General features: G+C 36.0%; 1 protein-coding gene across 8 annotated transcripts in view; it reads right to left on the bottom strand.

Annotated features, from left to right (window-relative positions):
• WDPCP (WD repeat containing planar cell polarity effector) overlaps nt 1-19,477 on the bottom strand; it is a 147,135-nt gene that overhangs the window by 78,786 nt on the left and 48,872 nt on the right. For 7 of the 8 annotated variants that reach the window (XR_007777174.1, XM_030236108.2, XM_050972666.1 and 4 more), the window contains 5 exons: nt 17,857-17,927; nt 17,547-17,606; nt 9,353-9,467; nt 5,963-6,096; nt 1,498-1,689 (listed from right to left, as the gene is read on the bottom strand). Coding sequence is in view for 7 of the 8 variants with exons in the window: in XM_030236108.2 (XP_030091968.1) it covers nt 1,498-1,689; nt 5,963-6,096; nt 9,353-9,467; nt 17,547-17,606; nt 17,857-17,927 (572 nt within the window). In the remaining variant the exon portion in view is untranslated. Of the gene's footprint in view, nt 1-1,497; nt 1,690-5,962; nt 6,097-9,352; nt 9,468-17,546; nt 17,607-17,856; nt 17,928-18,130; nt 18,307-19,477 lie in introns of those variants that run through there. The other variant, XM_050972671.1, reaches the window with a different exon arrangement.

Consider the following 19,477-nt stretch of genomic DNA (forward strand, 5'->3'; position numbering starts at 1 on the left):
TTCTGGAAGACATGGGAAGGAATAAAATAGGCACAGGAATGTTGCACTCTGGACCTGGACATACAGAAGTCATGGTAAAAAATAAGGTCTGTAATGTTAGTAGGATGAAGTTTCATAATAACTGGTACAGGGCTGGAAAAGCTTACAAAGAACAGCCTCACATTTTAGCTCCCAGAGTAATTTTTTCTATGTGATTTGGCATAGCTGCAGGGGGAATGGAGAACTGCAGGTGTAGATCAGGCAGAGGAGAGAGATGAGTCAAAGATGACCGCAAGTGGAGAGAGGTCAATTGAAAAGAAGTAAAGAAGGCAGAGCTGGAGGTAATTTAAACTTCAATTCTACAGTGACTAATGACAGAAATAAGAAAAGAAAAGCTGTCTCAGCTACCTTTTCTCTTCACTTTCAATAGGTAGAAAATCCCAAGGGAAAAGAATCTCACATAAATTAATATTAGTTATCAAAGTAATAGTTTCAAGACATTAAAACATTTACATCTTCCCTAATTAAAGAGAGGAGGATGCTGTTTGTGAAAGTAGCTTATTCTTAAATGTTACTTAGGGGTTTTCCCTACAGGGAAATAGTCTGCAATAGCTAATCCAGAGCAACTATTCCACAGCTGATCCTTGAGTTTGTGCTCTTCTCCCACAGTCAGTGCCTTTTTGGTCCATATTAGAAGTAGGCAAAGAAAAAGTGAAAATAAAATTCCAAATACAGAAGCATCTATACAAGATGTTTGTTCAGAAAAGCTTTTATATTTTAAATTCAGGCTCGGGATATTTCAGAGTATGCTCAGATAGCTTCATCTTAATATTTCTACATAACAAAATAAACTGGATTCAAATATTCTTAAACAGATGAAACAAAAATTAAATAATTGAAATGAAAACATCTGCCTGTAAATGTAAGCTAAGCAGGAGTCTGGAGGGGGGCAAATTGTAGCTTTTTCCTAACTCATAGCTTACCTTCCCACCTGTAGATGGTGCGTTTTAACTTTTCCTTTGAGAAAAATATCAGTTCCTGATTTAACCAATACTCATAACAGAAATTTAACCACCATCTGGGCATAGTTATTATTTTATGAAAAAACATTTGAAAGAGATGCAAATTGTCTATCAGTTAACATTGCAGACAATGTAAAATAATTGCAACAGACATACATGCAACAGTTACAATTGCTAATTCATATTAGAGTTTTCTAGTGGAACTCTGACACCTCTATTTTCAGCAGCACTGAAGCTGTTTCATGATAAAGACCTAATTTCCTGGCTACATTTCTCAGGTTGACAGTTTTGATGTGAAAATAGTAAACAAAGTAAATAAGGTGCTTTTCTGTTAAGTAACAAACCTTTGTTTTGTTTTTACTATTAGAACAGCTGGTCTTCCTGTATTATGTTTGAATCATATCTGTTCTTTATATCTGCTCGAATATTTAGGTTGAATAACTCTTTCTTTAGCAAATTCAAAAAAACCATGTAACAAGACAGTTCATCACTTTACCTCCAATTTGCCATGTGCACAGCCTAATAGCAATAGGTTGGCTCTGTCCCTCTGACAGGAAATAGGAGACCAAGGCCATGCTCCATCACTGGTTGCTGACCACCAGCAAATGACCAGATCTTGCATACAGTTTATTGCCAGGTGACGTTTCATCCTTCTACCTTCTGGTCCAAGTATATCAACATAAGAAATCTGAGGGAAGAAAAAAATGCAGGCAATATTGGAGGTGATAAAATAGCATGGTAGGAGAAAATGGGAGCATTTACTTTGGATGTGTGAGAAAGAATGTATATATACACAGAGCTCTGCGTACATATATCTTCATAGAGGCTGTCTGTAAATGTGAAAAATATCTCCTCAGACAGAAAGACATGCTCACTCTTTTATCTGTGGGGAGGGGATTGGGATGGAAAGGAATATGAGTTAAGAAGGAATTTACTGCAATGACTCCAATCAATACCAAAATGTACAGTCATGGTTGCTTGACAGCATCGACCTCCACACAGGATTTAAGCTTAGCCATATTAAATGACAAGTTCTGCAAAGCTGACCACGGAGCTAAGGCTAGTGTTTAAGACATAATCAAATATTAAATATATTCTACAGTATTTGAACAAACATTTTTCTTTCTTCTTCCTCCCCAAATTAAGGAATGGAAACACAAACATCCGCTTTGCAAAAGAACATATACTTTTCTGCATAATGTGGATGAGCTACAGCATCATGCGTAAAGTTTATGCAGCTCTTGAGAATTGTGCCTCTTTCTCAGGAAGGATTTGTGGAATTTATTATTCAAACTCTGTTATTTGGAGCATGGTTATTTGAAAACATGAGCAGTGCACCATCTGGGTGACACATGCCAAGGAAATATAGATTGCACCGCATTTCTGCTTAAGGAATTAATGGAAGGTTGATAGCTAGGGGAAAAAAAAACTATCTTGCCATTGCTGGTCAGCAATAATCGAACCACTTTCTGGGGATTAAGCGCATGGCTAAGCCTACTGGACCAGACACTAGCAAAGGGCAGGGGGTCTTCTTATCAGAGAAATGCTTCTGGAACCAGTCTCACTACATGACAGATTGCTTTCATATTCCTGTCTGCAAGGCAACAAAGGCTGGCAGTAATGCGATAATGCCAGAGTGCAATGGGTGTTAAGAACCCGTTGCATTTATGTATTGTATTTAGTAAATAATCAGGCTCATCCAAATTGTGATCTCAGCTCTCAACCAAGGCCATTAAAATCAAGGTTAATGCTTTAATAATCCTTTGCTGTTTTTTATATGGTCAAAAAGAACCCTTTTCTATTTGCATGGTCATAATATTATTGACCTCTTCATCCCATGAATACACATAAAAAGGAACTGAAATCAAAGTAATTACCAATGTTGTTCTCTCATGGTAAACATTTAACTCCTTCTTCTGTCTCCTTCAGTAAATTGAAATGGATTAAAAAAAACAGAAAGGAAAAACTTGAAAGAGGTCAATATTTTTAGAATAACCTGTGTTTTACTGGTCAAAATATTTTCACGGGTAAAGATAAAATATGCACAATAGTTAGGAGGTAGCTGCTACTTGAATTAGAATAGCTAATTTGGTGACAACACAATTAGGCAGGAAAAGCACAAATACTTCCACAAGTATCGATTCGTCCTGTATTGTAGTGTTAACTGTTCATAACAATCACACGTCATAACAGCCACAAATCTTTGTTGACCTTTATGTCTTGCATTAGACATGTCACTCTCAAACATAAACTCATGTCACTGAGAAAAGATAAATAATAATAGTTGGTTTTCTATTTTGCTGGTCTTCAAGACTGTAGAGATTCATATAGTAAGTCTTCCTTTATTGGTTCGAAGTGCAAATAAAATTCAAGGTGGTATCAATTAGAAAGGAAGAGCATAGGGAGATTTATTCATTCATTTAGGTATGGATTGCATAAAAAACTCAACTTTTGGATAAATATCAAGCTTTGAGGAGGAAAGCATGGTTGACTTGTTCTTATTATTCACAGAACTCTGGCAGTCCAGCACTGCTGCCAATTTTGCCCACCATGAGCCTCGACACTGAACAATGTGAGGTTGCTTATCATTACAATGATAATATGACAGAAATTTAATTATATCATTACAAACACTTTCCTCACTGTAGAAATGGGACTGTAAACCCAAATACCACATTTCTCAAGACCATGCCAAAAGTCAGAGATAGAAATGAAGGTTACAATCAAATTTCCTGAAACTTGGCTCCAGATTTTAATCCTGTGTTAGTTCTATAACAGTGCACACTACCTTTCTCATTCAATTTTTTTTGAACAAAACCCCAACTCTAAAGAACCCTTTTTCCCCCTAAACCCACAACATTTGTAATTGTTACATATTGTTAGATACGATTACAAGTTTGCACAGTTGCAATTGAGGACCCTCTTATTTTTCTGCTGTGAGTGACACTACTGCTATGTCTGTGATCTTCCAGCTTTTGAAGTTTGACTAAAATCAGCCATGAAGAACAGTAAATCAATGCAGAGAGCTGACACAATATTATTGCAGAAGTGAATAATATTTTCTGCAGTCTCACACTGGTGCAATTCTGAAGATAATAAAACTTATATTTAGCTGCCTAACTAGCAAGCCTCACACAAAGGAACATTCAATTAAAAAATGCAAATGCCTTTTTTTTTGGCTGGTGGAAAAGTGTTCCATAGTGATTCTCACTGATTTCAAGAGAAAGAAAAGTTAATGTTGAGCATGGAGGTGTTTTGAGGAGCTCAGCTGTGTCAGCAAAGAACTGAACTTAACAACCCTATTAAGGAGTGCAGCAGATACTTCTGGTTTTTCTAAACATTAAATCAGGAGCTGTGGTCCTCACACTTCAATGACAAAGGCAGTTCACCACAGCTTCTTCGTTAAACTTTAGTGCTATTAAGAAAAAAGCCCCACCACAAACCAGGCTCACTCCCAAAGCACAGCCTCGATGAACACCACAGGCCAGGCACAAGGCACAGCATTTTAAAGTAAAGTATGTATCAGCTCAGTTCCCAGTGAACAGTGAACTGTCTCAAATCCACGTTATAGAGGTTGGATCAATCTTGCAAACACAAGCCATTGCTGAAAAGAGGCCCTGAACTGAAACAGCCTGGAAAATGTATTAGATATTAATCCTAGCAGAAAGTATTTCTACCAAGCAAGTTAAAACACATTATGGCAAAACTTAAATTAAACATAACCTTAAAGAGCTTGCCTTGCAGATGCAAGCTCCCTTATGTGAAGAAGTAAATTACTGAGGGGTTGTCAAGGGGAAAATATTTGCTAGCACAAGATTGTTTTCTTTAATGTTTATCCAGTCTGAAATAAATACAAACTCTCTCTTTTGCTCACAACATCTTTCTGCATTTCTTGGGAAAAGGCTTGACCCTTCATTCTTGCAGTGAATTGGATGCAATCTCTTCCCTACTTCAACTGTTCAAAGTTAATTGCCTTGGCTGATTATTTTTTCATATTGCTGTAGCACCAAGCACTTCCACCTAAGCAAGTGGTGCCCTGGTGCCAAAGTGCTTATGGTTGAAATAAGTTATGTCTACCCAGCCCAATCCATCCACAATACAGTGTAATTCATCTCGAGATGAGCTGGTTTCCAATGACTTCCAGACTGGGTAGTTTAAAGCTCAGCTCAGCTCTCTCTAGGCTACCTTTCCACTGCTGCTGTCACTGTAGTGAAGACACACCCCCAGAAAAAGGGCTTCAAAAAAGGAGTATTTCAATCTTCACTGCGTAACTAGTAAATTGAGACACTGAGGCACCAAGTCACTTGCGCAAGGTCACACATATAGCTGGCCAGTGATGAGAAACTCAGCTTCTATATCTTGATTCCTTACTCAGTGGCTTAATTCTAAAAGCAACTCTCTCAACACCAATATTGTAACTAGTGGGGAAATACGGATTTCTGCAAAGAATTACAAAAGTCTTGGACCTCAGACAGATGACTGAATTATCAGAGCTTCGTGCGTTTGTGTCTATCAGCTGAGACACAGTAAGTAACCATGTGTGTTGCGAGCCCACAACACACAAGAGGTAAAACACATTAACTTAAATCTTTTACACTGAGGTTTACCATTACAGACTTTGCTTCATGCTTGTTAGATGCCAAGAATGTGCCAAAGGTCACTTACTGCTGCTCAATGGACACAAGGTAATCTGTCAAGCAGGGGTAACTCAAATGTGTGTCTGAGCCTGAAAATAAACACAGTAGAAATCTGGATCCCTTGGCACAGTATTTTAACTCTTTAACTCAGAATGCCATTCTACTTTTTTTTGACTTTTCAGTAACCGCCATTTTTAGAGTTTGAGTTGCTCTGGTCAATTATATTAAGATTTACAATTTATGTGGCTATACAGTATCAGTGAATACCAGTGATACATGATGTATAGTTCCTGCAATATTTGCAGTCACCATTAGCAGCTATACCTTAGAGTCCAAACAAGAGAGTTTTTCCAGTCTTTTGTTTACATCGGGAGAATCCATCGTCTTTGTAAACTGAATAAAGCAGAGTTGTTTATGGTCTTCAAATGACAAGATGATGAAGTTGTCTGTAAGAACAGCTGAAAAAAAAACAAATAAAAATTGTCAGCACTCTAGGAATAAAACAAAGTAGTAAACAGTCCACTGAGATGCTGCAAAAACCAATTTTTTTCAAGACAGTGCCTTAAATATTACACTGAAAGTGTTGTAATGTCCTAAAACATATCAGTGTGTCATCTTGTCAGGACCTTCTTGGAAATGAGAAATAAAGCCTAAGGAATACTTTGATTACATACACCTGAATAAATTATATTGTACCAAAATGCCAGTACATTCAAGTACACATTTTATGGCTTTCCACATTAATTTTCATCTTAGTATTCAGCCTTCAGTTTTTTTTTTCTTATGGTTGCATCCACCAGTATTTTGCAAATGGACCTCATATCGCTTAGCTTGTGTTAAGGGTGATAAATGCAAAGGAGTACTCGGGGTGGATCTGGTATTTTGACATTGCAAGGCTCCTGGTGCTGCTGCAGACATCAAGGAGCCTGTTACATGCAGGACAAGGCTTTAGAGGGGTCATGAATTCATTGAAAGCTTCACATGGGGGTACCAAACAATACAAGTAATCAAGTTGGAAGAGACTCCCTTGGAGTCTGGAAAAGCTCAGTGGAATCCCCTCTGTTACCATGACGGGGTGTTAGACCAAATTAGTTCAATATAAAAGTGATTAACTAATCTGTCAATGAAAATTACTTAGAAAATTGTATTGAGAATTTTTCCCAAGAGTTACCCAGTTATTCAAGCAGCACCCACAGTTGAAGAGATGTCTGAGTATGAAATGAGTCATTGGGGAAAGTAGTACCAGATCACTCATGGTTTAAAATGAAGCTGTGCTCAGACTGTAAACTCAGAAACCTCTCCTAAAAGGAAAATGTCAATTAAAGTGGAACCAGATTTAGAAACTAACAACACTCTGTGGAACAACCTCTGAAAAAGAAACTTAAAAAAAAAAAATTATCACTTATATCCCAGATTCTTAAATCTAAATTGAATATATCCTTAAGTAGATTGACAGTTTAGTCTTGTATATCGGCATGGAAAACTAGCTACTCAGCTTTGCTTTTCTTTAGTCTGATTTATAAGCACTTGCATTTTCCAAGAGTCATGTCCTGGCACAACTCTGAAGTATCTGGTATGCAAATGCTAAAGGGTAGAGTTTAGAGCCAAATAATTGCCTTTGAAATGTAACATTAACACTAGCTTTTTTGGAAAAAAAAAAGTGATAAAGCATTTGATAAGGTGATTCAGAAGTTATCACTGAGATCCTGTAAACACATGAAAATTGAAAACCACTGAATATGGTATCCTCAATATGCATGCACACAGTTAAAATATTTTGATTTCCTCACAGACACAGCTTGCATTAAAGACGAGCTGCAGCACACCACAGATGCTGATGAAATTTTGCCTATACATAATAAGAATCAGGAGCACTTTCTTAGATGCAGGGGGATGATAAAAATTCTTCATATTGTGCACACAATCTGACTTTTATTCCAAATGTTAAGACAACATGCTACTCCAAATGAGAATTACAAAATTTCATAAGTAATTCTGGCAGATTGTAATCCCTATCGATTTCTACATATACAATTGCTGAAGTAAGAACTACTATTTGTATACAGGCTTCTTGTGCTAAATGTAGAATTTCTCTTGGCCAGCTTTATAATCACAACCATAATTTGAAGCCAGATTTGGAAAGATGTGCTGTTTCCTTTAATTAAAATTAATTTCCTCTAGGACAACATTATCTCACGTTTATCCTGCAAGGATGGTTCAGTATAAAAATTTGTATTTTGAGCACTATTTGTGTGGGTAACAAAAGCATCTTCTTTTATTGTTAATGAAAATAAAAACTGTATTGCAATGAAAGTTATTGAGTGGTTTGCTTTTACTGAACAGAGGCAGTTTTATCTCACTTACAGACTTGTCTGTTAGCAAACATGGAGGTTTAAGAAAATCCGGAATAGGTGAAAACAAGGACAAAACATTATATAATGTTATTTATATAATAAATGCAGTTGTCCAAATGTAGTAAAACATATGTCTTGCTTTATTGTTGTTTTAGTTGTAAGCTCATTTAGTTAGCAGTATTTTCTGAACAAATATTTCTATGACATATTAAGCCAAAGTAAGGCATGACCAACATACTTTACTTTTTATTCTTTTTTTAAAGACGTCAGTATTCAAAATAATTTACACAAACTAGTTCAACTTAGGAATAACCTTAGATTCTAAGCTACTTTTTGTCACCTGAAAGTAGGAAATCCTCCCCTCAGAAGCAGAGTGCAAAAAATCACAGATGGAATTAGCAGTCCAGTAATTAAGGTGGAGAGTGAAAAAAAGAAGACAAGATAGTAAATGTGTTCTATTCTCTCTGTGTAATTAGTTCATAAAAATAAGGCCTGGGTTAAATTTTTTTAATAAATAAAGATTCTACAAACATAGTTATATTAATATAAATTTTCAAGACTAAAATACCATATATTGATAGGAAAAGATCAGTGAGACACAGTATTGGAGTTTCTTAAAACCTAGGCCAACATTCAATAGATGCCTGGGTAGAGAGAAAATTAAATCATTAAAGCTCAAACCTGAACTAAATGCATATTCTTACTCAAAGGACATAATGTGGGCTTACTCTTAAAAATTTGGAAGGTAGTGCACATTTAATATGGCTCACACCAAAACTTCATACTCCTGCTTGTGCAGAAGCCAAGATACCAGTTGATTTCTCAATACTATGAGTCATATCATAAAGCTGTGGAAAACAGACATTTTTATAAGTTTTCTTCTGCATTAAATGAAAACTTAATTTTTAGCAGACACTAGTTAAAAACAATTGGGAGATTCTGAGTATCAAGAAACTAAATCAGAACACCTCCACATAACTAATGTTATCCAGCCTTTTTTAATAACAACTTTAATAATAACCACCCCATGCAATTATTCAATTGACTAATGTTTAGTTCTGTCCCATTTTCCCACTTACGAAATAAACATGACAAGTTCAAATGGCATGCTCACAGTGATTACAGTGTGTAAGAAACGGGATTTTAGAAACCCATGCAGCATTTGACAAGCCTGAAAACTTTGATGTTAAATATTATTCTTAAAGTGCTCTTAGTCCTGAGGGTTGTAACTATAGCATTACATGCAATTACTTGTTGTGTTTGCAAGTCCCCAGTGGCAATAATTAGTCTACCTGTTGACATACTGTTTCTCTACTCTATTGTTAATGTAGGCAATTGATTTGCACATGGGTGTAATTACCATCACTGATGGTGTCGGAGATGAGCTTCCCCACCAGGGTCCTGTCAATCACCACCTTCTCCAGCTGCGGCCCAGAAAGGCTTAGGGACACCAAAATACCGGAGTGAAAGAGGAGCTGAATCCAAAGAGTGAGAAAACAAGACATCAAAAATCAGGAATAAAGTGAAACATTTCAAGGTACATATTAGCAGCTGTCCATTACATACTAATCTAATTTTCAAAATTACAAAAATGAATTATCATTGATGTGAAGATGTCTTGTAATGGCTTTGAAAGCTTTTTCAATGAAAGAGAGAGATGTAACACAACGCTGAATTATAAGGGTACAAGAACTACAATTACTGAACACTTGAAGAAGTAGCTAAGTCCTCAAAATTTACATAAAATATACTGAATTTTTCAGTTAAAAACAGATGAAAAATCTGTTTTGAAAGAGGGAAGGAATTATTTTCAGTATAAAGTAAAGGCATAGCCTGCATGTAAAAAATATAAAGTAGGGTTTATTATAATTCTATGTTATGATCACAAATTAAAACCAGCACTTTTTTGCTGTTGTTATTTCTGATCATTCATATATTGTTTAAATAAATAATTGCACCCTACCATAGAGATAGCTGTGAGTTCCCAATAAATCCATTCACTCAGTGACATAATGTTTTAGATTTCTCTCTTAGAAAGAAACAATTTAAGCTATTGGACAGGGTTGTTCAGAGTTAATTGAATATTAATGCCTAATTAATTTAAATTAAATGATACATATAATCTCAAAGACTAAGTCACCATATTTATCAGCTCCTTCTTATGCAATATCTTCTATGAGAGAGGGAATGCTCAGTGGGAGGAGTTATGAAAAACATTTATTTTTGCATAATTAAACCATTAGTCATTTTCTGAATGCAATTAGTACAGCATATGAATTCAGAAAATAGAGCCCATAAAAGGAATTCTCTGCGGAAAGACCTCTGCAGACAAGTCTAGAGGGTCCAACAAAGGCCAAGAATCTGCGACTCCAGATCTTACTTCTACCTCACAGTAGATTTTTAGAGAAATCCCTGTGCTTTTAGAAAACTCAACTACTAAAGAAACACTTATTCTTGTAGGAGAATTTGGCAGAAAAAAATTCCCTGTTTGTTCTGTGCTGGAGCTATGAGACAAACATGATATAATCTTTAGAATTTTCTTGCAGTGAAATCCACTGGATTGTATAATAAATAAAAAGTATGGGGGACAGCAATTTGGCATGTCCCTTATGCAATGCTCTGCTCCCAATAATTTAGTTATGAAAACTCTCATTTATACATATTTTGCTATATTACTATACCTCTGTGCTCTCCAAAGAACAGAACAAGTGTATTTAAACAAATTATTTTCCTGCCTTAGCAATTTTAACCAATATGTTTAAAAAATAAATTCTAGTGATGTGTGAAGTAGAAACAAATAAAACCGTGTGATGTGAAATGAATTTCTAAGAACAAATGATCAGTTCTCATCCTGCCAAAATCTGATTATACATTCATTTGATAGAAATATATAGTCAATGTTTCAATATTCCCTGTCATGACAGATGTCCTTTAAGGTTTTGTCCTAGTAAAAACGTTAGACACGCTTACACTCATGCAGCTTTCATTACAATCTTTCAAAACTTTAATTTATCCTTACATTGAAGTTAGATTAGATAAAATCACAATTTATTTCCAACTTGTTAACATGAAGTCCAGCAAGGTTTGACTACAGTTGGCTACAACTGTCCAAAACCCTGCTGGAAAAAGTGAAGGTTGAAACCCAGGAGCTACCAAACTGTGATGTAAGCAACAATGAAGCAAAATTACATAAATACTCTAGAAAGCTGAGTTCTAAATAACTGAATGGATATCAGCCTCACAGAGGAGAGTAAAACACCCCCAGTCTTTCAGTGTTATGTGCTACAAGAGGGATGGTGCAGTCAGGCTGCAAATTCACTTTATGCCTATGTATTAATTTTCTGGTAATGCCATAAATCACACCTGTTACAGAGATAGAATAAAAATCAATGAAAACCTCTCCAGTGTTTCATGACCAGATATTTGTATAAATATAAAGCTTTGTGCTAATGGGTATATTCTGCTTTACATCTATGAAACTAGATAAAAACCAAGGTTAAACCAATGTTATGGATTTCCAGTACTGTACAGATCTCTTTGCTATCACTAGGGCATGACAGAATCACAGATAGTAGGTAAATGTAGCATCATTTCCATTACTTCTACTGTTTCTCCCATTGTGCTCCCTCCTTCTTTCATTTTACAGCAAAACATTCTTTCTCATTACTGTCCTCAGAACTCTGAGATATTTGGGAAATCTTAAAGTGTATTTTAACAAATTTTTTGTTACAATAACTTAGTGGGGTTGGTCCACAGGTTAAAGTTCATTCACTAGGAACTTTTAGAGTCTAAATTGAAATGGTTAACAGAGACTTTACACACTATATTGCCATGCAAGGTTAGTATTTCATCCATCTCCCTTTAAAAATGCTTTGGATTAGATCTGAGGTTTTTAAAAAATTAGTTCTTAGACTTTGCCATGAAGTGCAAGCAGGCACTTAAAGAAAACAGGGCAGTTGTGGAGTCACCACCCCTAGAGGTATTAAAGATGAGTAGATGTAGAACTTAAGGGCAAGTTTCAGTGATGGACTTTGGAGCATTAGGTTAACAGCTGGACTCCCTCTTAAGGGTCTTCTCAACCCTAAATGATTCTATGATTCTGTGCTATCTGTCATCAAAAATATTCCATAAAAGAGAAAATATTTATGTGCTCAAATTGAAACCACTATTTCAATTTGCTACACTCTGTGTAGTCTGTGCAAAGACTGTTCCATTATAATAAGATTTAGGGGCTGTTACACCTAAGCTTGCCTAGTTAAGCTCATATTTAGGTGGATGGGAGCAGTCCACTCAGAAGCACGAAGGAATATAAACCCAATAGGGAAGATTGCAAACTTGGCTTGAACAGGGATACACAGTGATCCAACTCCAAAGGAAACAGCCCATTAGTGCTAAGGAATAAAAACCAATGTAAGAGGCATTATTTACACAAGGCACTACATCATTCCATCTAACAGATATTAGGTTAGGGAAAGAAATTCACAATGATGAAACACATCATAAATTTTTCAGATTGAAGTACTGTGATGGGAAAAATAAAATCAGAAGAGCTATCTCCAGAGCTTAAACAGTTACAAGGTGTTCCCCAAATAAAATATGAAAGCATGACTTCATACCTATTGGAAGAATAAGGCAGAAACTTTGTACTTGACTGTAGTCTGAGTAAAATGTTTGGGCACCTGGTCATTCTCCATACTGGGAAGGAAGGGACACTTAATTTCTCTGTCACGGAGGAATTGAATGCAAAGACTTTGATAGAAAGGATTGTGTATTTTATATGCCAAAAAATGCTCTCCACTGAGTAAAAAAGCCATAAGCAGCAGAGGATACTCAAGGGAAGACTTAGCCCTTCCCTTCTCCAATAGCAAAGTGCTCTAATATGTATTTGAGATAGTTTTTATTAAGCAAAGGACTTAAGTACAGGTTCATGACTTACGGACTTTAGTACAACTTAAGCACATACTTAAGTAGATCCCTTTATCCTCAGAAGCCTGAGCTCTTGACTCCTCATTCATGCAGCTCAGCTGCTTATCAGCTCTTCTACCTAAAAAGATACCTGTGGAGCAAAGCCAGGATTTGCTTCTATCTGATTAAAATTGGAAGAGAAGGAAAATATGCCTGTAAAAAATATTGCGGCAAACTGTTTTCCCTTAGAGAGCCTAACTGACAAAGGAATATGCAAAAGGAGAAGAGAATTGCAAAGCACTTCTTGTTCAAGCAGGTTCCCAGGGTTTTTCCCCACCTCTTCATTCCAGATTGCTTTCTTAGCCACCCCACCATAATTACTGCATTGCATGCCTTATTACAGATGAAGTTATTGTTGTTACACGTTACTGTTTCACAATAATCAATGCATTTGTACTTCTAGCTCCAAATATCTAAAACCACACAACACATTAATGGTTGTGATCAAAAGCAACCAAAAGAATTTAATATGAGGGCAGTGTTCCTCTTAGTAATTGGGGCTGGGTGCTGGCTTCTCAGGTATTCTAGACAGAATGTCTTGGTTTTGATATCAAATGTGCTACGTCACCATGTGCCTTGCTAAATCAGCTTGCTCATGGGCATTGTAGCTGACAGAACAAGCAAGAAAATATTGCTGTGGAGCTCAATTCAGAATCCAGTTCTAAGTATGTCGACGATGGCAACAGAAAAAATATTTATGCACATATGTAAATTGCAACACAAATACAACTAAATGAAATCAAAACAATTTACAAAGTATACATAAATCTTTTTCATTAGCAGGTAACAGATATGATTCATAGCTAGTGCTTGGCTTTTATACAGTAAACTGTATAACAATGTTGGCATGTGCTTAATTCAATATCATAATGCAAATGTAAAACGAAAAAAATTTGGAAATCAAATGTTTCAGCTAGATCTCATTTATTTTTATTGCTTTATATTGTAAAACCAAACCTTAAGCAATGGCATGATTTCATAGGAAGGTTTCATGATTTTGTGGCAAAACTTAAAAGCATTCCAAAGAATTAGTGAAGGAGACAAAGAAAAGAAGCAGCCAGATCTGAGCTGAATAAACTCAACAATACTGATAAAATTAATTCCTTAAGTTATTACTCCTTGGCAGGGAAAGCTGAGGAGCACAGTGGCATCTTATTCTAAAGACTTCTTGTCTTTTTCCTGTCATCCTTCTTTTATGGTCTATTTATTTTGCTTTGACATCAGCTAACTGAAATTACAGGATTATTTCAGCAACTCAACACAGGTCATCACAGTTGGGGATCAGAAGTACCATACAGAAATGGTGTGGGTTCAAACCCTATTGGAACAGAGCTAAAGAGAAGACCTCAGTCCTTTAGGACTCAACTAAGCTCTTTTAAATATGAGAGCAAGCTCCTTGACAAAAATCCCTGTATTGTCTAGGTTATGTTTACATGAACTGGGACATCATCTATTTCAGAAGCTATAAGAAGTGATGGAATGTATACTTAGGACTGCAAAAATAAAGGCCATTGGGGTTTTTTTGGCAATGGACAAGGAAGTAAATACGAAACTTCTATTGCACTGATTGCATGCCAAAAAAAAAAAAAAGTAATAGGATAAATTTTGATGCACAAAATTAAATACTAACAAAAGTAGAAAACCAGGCCAGCATTATGCTCATTCTAGGCAAACTCATATAGAAAAGCCAACTTTGAGAAACACACTCATGCAGTGGAGAAGATAATCTGCAGGCAAAACAACTGAATTTCTCATAGGGGCATATGCATGAAGTCTAATTGGCTATTTGCACATGAACTGTTAAAATGACTGCACACTTATTTTTAGCAGATGCACATTTAAAATTACAGCCCCCAATTTTTGCCTGTGGGCCACTTCTAAGATGGAAGTGCTGGAGAAAGAATGAGGGATTAGGAATAGTGGTATATTGTATATTTAAGCTACAGAAGACAGCAGCCCTATGATTGCTTTACACAAAATCTGAGAGAAATCACACTACTCTTTTAAAGCATAGTCTTGTTTTCATTTAATCACCTTTCAGCTTTCATTCAATTTGTCTTGCTCAAGGTACAGCAGCCATTGAGTTTCTGGATGGCACATTGTTATTACAAAACAAAGGGAACTATTTCTGGTTCAGCTACAGGTATGGCAGATTCAAATATAAATAACATTTAATCAAAAATGGGAAAATGTGGATGTGGAATTAAATACTTTAATTTCTATAAAGTTTATTTGACCTTGTGTTGCTACTAAAAACAAAGGAAAAACAGATACTATAATTAAAACCAAATGCCCAAATTTAGCCCCAAACATTGAAGTTATGTAAATCAGGGTAATTTCCTACATGCTGTTTGTCTGACACATTGCTTTAACTCTCCAAAGTTAATGCAAATATGGACTCTTCCTACTAGTTCTGGTATTCATCCAAAAAAGGCTGTGAATACAGCAGTGTTATGCCACAGATGACACCATTGCATGGTAAGTGCTCTCTGCTGAAACAGTTAATTAGTATTCTACTTAGAATTCAAAAATAAATATACAACATCTTCTCCAGAAGCTTCAGAGCATTTGCATCAAAGAGGGACAGTTCAATTATTGCTGCCAAATGCTCAAAGACAGATGAGCAGCAGAAAAAAAAAACATCTGACATCAAAATTGATAGAAGACAGCTTTTCTGTTCTAGACTCTTCCAAATGATTAATTTTTCTCTATTTTATTTTCATTTGTTGGAGGTCTTTTATTTTCAGGAAGACAGAAAGTGGAATAACACAATTGTTTTGGCAAAACATTCTAACCCTTGTTGGAGATTTCAATAATCAGTCACTATTAAACAAAAACAATTTGTTTTGTGATTGAGAAACCAAAAGCAGAATTTAAGGACAGAGAAATTACTATGATTTTTATCTATAACTTTCACTCTGGTTATGTTATAACCGGTACCATCATTTATACTCTGGCCTTAGAAGCCATCTGAAAAACACCCCAAATACTCAATTTATTAAACTACCCCTTTACATGGTTTAATACCTAATACACTAAGATGAAAACTCCTATCTCTTTTATTTCCCATCTCGTAGAAGAAATAAGTTAAATTGCATTTGTCTCATTCACTTTGATCTAAGCCTGAAATAACTCAGAGGAAGTGAAGTCAAAAAATAAAGAAGAGTTTTATACAGGACTTACAGTCAGTCAAAGGTGTTATATTGTGTAGGCAGGACAACACATCCTGACAAGAAGTTTACTTTTCCAAAATATGTACTGTACACACTGCAGGTGGATGCTGATGAATGGGAGGGGAAGGAAAATGGTAAAGGGAGAATGGACAAGGAAAGCAAATGAAGAGACAGCAAACTGGGATGCAAATGAATGCACTCACAGCTAATTGACTTGGTGTTTCTTAACCAAATTCCTTTCCTAATCAGAACAATGATAACAGGAAAAAATGATTCCCCCAAATCAGCAATTAATATTTAAACTAGCTCTAGAAGATTAACATTCACAGATGTATACCATGTAATTTGTATGTGAATGATATACATTTATTAGCAGTAAGATCTGATAGGCAAATGTAACTTAGACAATAATATTTTTATTACTGATATGAAAAGACTACACACTATTTGGCATGTCAAGCATTTAAAAATTTTGCTATTCTCAAAGGCATTTCTGGAATTTTAGCTGTACTGTGTTTGGATATTTAACAATCATTCTGCTGACACACATTTGGAACTACTTGAATAAAAAGAAAAAATTATGAGTCTGAAAAAGCAGAAAAGTTAGAAGACAAAGTTCCTTTTCTGAAACAGTAATATTGACAAGTATTCCCCATGCCAAAGCAGTTTCAAATATGATGCATTTCCTCATGAAGGTTGTATAAACATACAAAATTCACTACATATGTTTTTCAGAAGAAGTACATGATTATGGAGCACTTCATGTTCAGCTCTCCTCCCTGCCCTGCTGTTCTGTCTTAGTGAGAGTGTGAAAAAGGTTTTCTTGTACACAAAATGTGAAACTCATATAGCCAGAGACATAACTATATGTGTGCCACATGTTACAATCTCTTTTATTCCATAACTTGATTAATGATCTTGTTGGTTTAGAGTTATAACTTCCCTTCCATATTACACAAGCATAAAGTAAAAAGATTTATAACAGGTAAATAGATAATTAAGACATAAAAATTATATAACACAGATTCCAGACCTCTCTGGAATATATTTTAATACATAACTGCTCCCTCAGCCTCCTATTTTGAGGTACAGGATGTTTTCAGTTTCCCTAAACAATAATAGTAATAATAACAATAAAAATAATTAACAATAATATTAGTAATCATCACCATCATCATCTCACAGAATCAGGGCCTTTCAATGTAATTTCTTTGTGTTGATAAACCCCAGGCTTTTTATTTAAAGAATGTTTTTCAGGGTAGAAATTTAAATAAACCAAATTTACTTAACAAGGACCCACATATTAAAAAAACTCCAGTGATTTTCTGTGTTAAATTTTAACACTACTGCTCCCATCATGAATGGCTGTTCAGCAGCACCAGCTGCACACTGCAAGATGTTTTGATGACACTGTACCTGACAGGTATGTTTGTTCTTCCATTTGCTCAGCACACATGGACTGTTCTGCATTAAGTCCTAAAGGACAACAGAAAACAGAGAATGGAGTTGGCAGCACACATTGTCACTATCAGTTAACAGACTTCTGATTTTCCAGTTAACAGATGAAAAATGCCACACAAAGATGCAGCTGTTTTAGAAGAGCCCATCAGACAAAAGCACATTTATCATCACTGGGAGAGTTGAATCTTTATGAAAATTAAAGCTGCTGAAAGAGGTTTGAAAACCAGATTAGATGTTGCTGTGCTTGGAGCTTTCTGAACCATACCTCCACCTCCTTGAGTGCATCTCGCAGTTTGTCCACTCGCTTGGTTTTCAGGATCCAAGGATAATCTCGAGCTGTCAAATAAAAGTGAGAGAAAAAAATAAAGATGGTAGAGAAATGTGTATGTGTAAGTGACTGTATACATATAAAGTGTGTGTGTGCAAACACACATTTATATGTGGCACTTTAAAAAGTTCTATGAGTTGAACTTCCTTTTTTGTTTAAACATAAATCCAAGATTTCTAGGACTTGCCTTACCTACAGCTGTAAAACTTACCTACAGCTGGAGGGAAATGGCCTTGGTTTCTATTGTCAAAGTATCTGTTTTGGAAGGCTCAATCATAGGAACAGTTGTCATGCTCTATCCACAATGAGCATGATTTCCCCATGGCAACTGTGTGCAAAGCTTACCCAGTGCTAGGCACTTGCAGTGAAAAAGTATCTGCTGTTGAGTATATTAAGTCAGTTTCAAGTTTCAAGCATCCTAAATAGATTCTATTCTTCTGAGCTAACATTTCATTGCCTAATTTCAAAAAGCAGGCTCTAACATGTCTGCAAAATATATATGCATGAGTACATGCATATATAGAAATATTAACAACAGGCAAATGTGAATGCCATAACTTATGGAGTCTAGTTATTTATAAAATTTTCTTGCAACTTTGGTCTGAAGAATCTGCCAAGTCAAGCAGAAAAAACGCTGCATGACTGCTGAAGTCCTTTAACAAATTTATTAGTGTTCAGCACGTTATTGTGAAAATCCTGGCCTAATACATTAATTCAAGCAACCAGGAGGCAAAGCTTCCTCTGGAGTTGCCAATAACTGGCTTGCTTCATGGCTGAGAATCAGGCTCTAATAACTTGTGAAATTTCTTCATTTAAAAGTGAGCAGTTTTCTGCTCATAAGTGTACAATAAAACCATGAGAAACTAGAACACATTGCTTATAATCTATTCCTATTTAAAGGAAACCTGATGAAAAGTTTTGAGCTCCAAGCTGTCAGTTTGTACGCCAACTTCCAAACTGAATGACTTAGCAGTTGTGCTTAAACCTCCCTGCAAAAAGCAGCTTACAATAGAAGTGCTATACAGTGAAAAAATGAAGGATTTCATACATCAACAAAAGAGGACACCAGCATACAACTTCTCTTTGTGTTTCATTGGACTGAAGCCAACATTGGTGGAACTGTTATGATAATATTAATTAGGCATGTAAGATCGCATTTTCAGTGGGTGCTTTCATAAATACTGGAATATTTATCCACATATGCAAAATGGGAAATTGCCTGTACAGATACCAAACTATCTGTACAAATCAACAGCTGTGAATAAAGTTTCCCAGTGCTCCTCTTTGCAAAATGTGCTGTGCAGGCTCTGTGCCAGGGGTACCCCTGCATTTCCAGGGACAAGGTGCAGCAGTTTCAGTTCCTGTTGCCCAACATGTGTAAAAGGCACCACTGGGGCTGCTGGTGACAAGGGTTATCTGGGCCTGCTCCTCCTTTCACTCATGCAGTCCTGTAGAATACCACTACACTGAGCACAAGTGATGCAAACCTGTGAGGCTCTTCCCTGACTAGAGCCCTCCCTCACCCTCCCCACCTTCCCATAGCTGCACTGACCCTGCC

The sequence above is a fragment of the Serinus canaria genome, chromosome 3 (genome assembly GCF_022539315.1).
Source record: "Serinus canaria isolate serCan28SL12 chromosome 3, serCan2020, whole genome shotgun sequence".
In the NCBI taxonomy this organism is placed as follows: Eukaryota; Metazoa; Chordata; class Aves; order Passeriformes; family Fringillidae; genus Serinus; species Serinus canaria.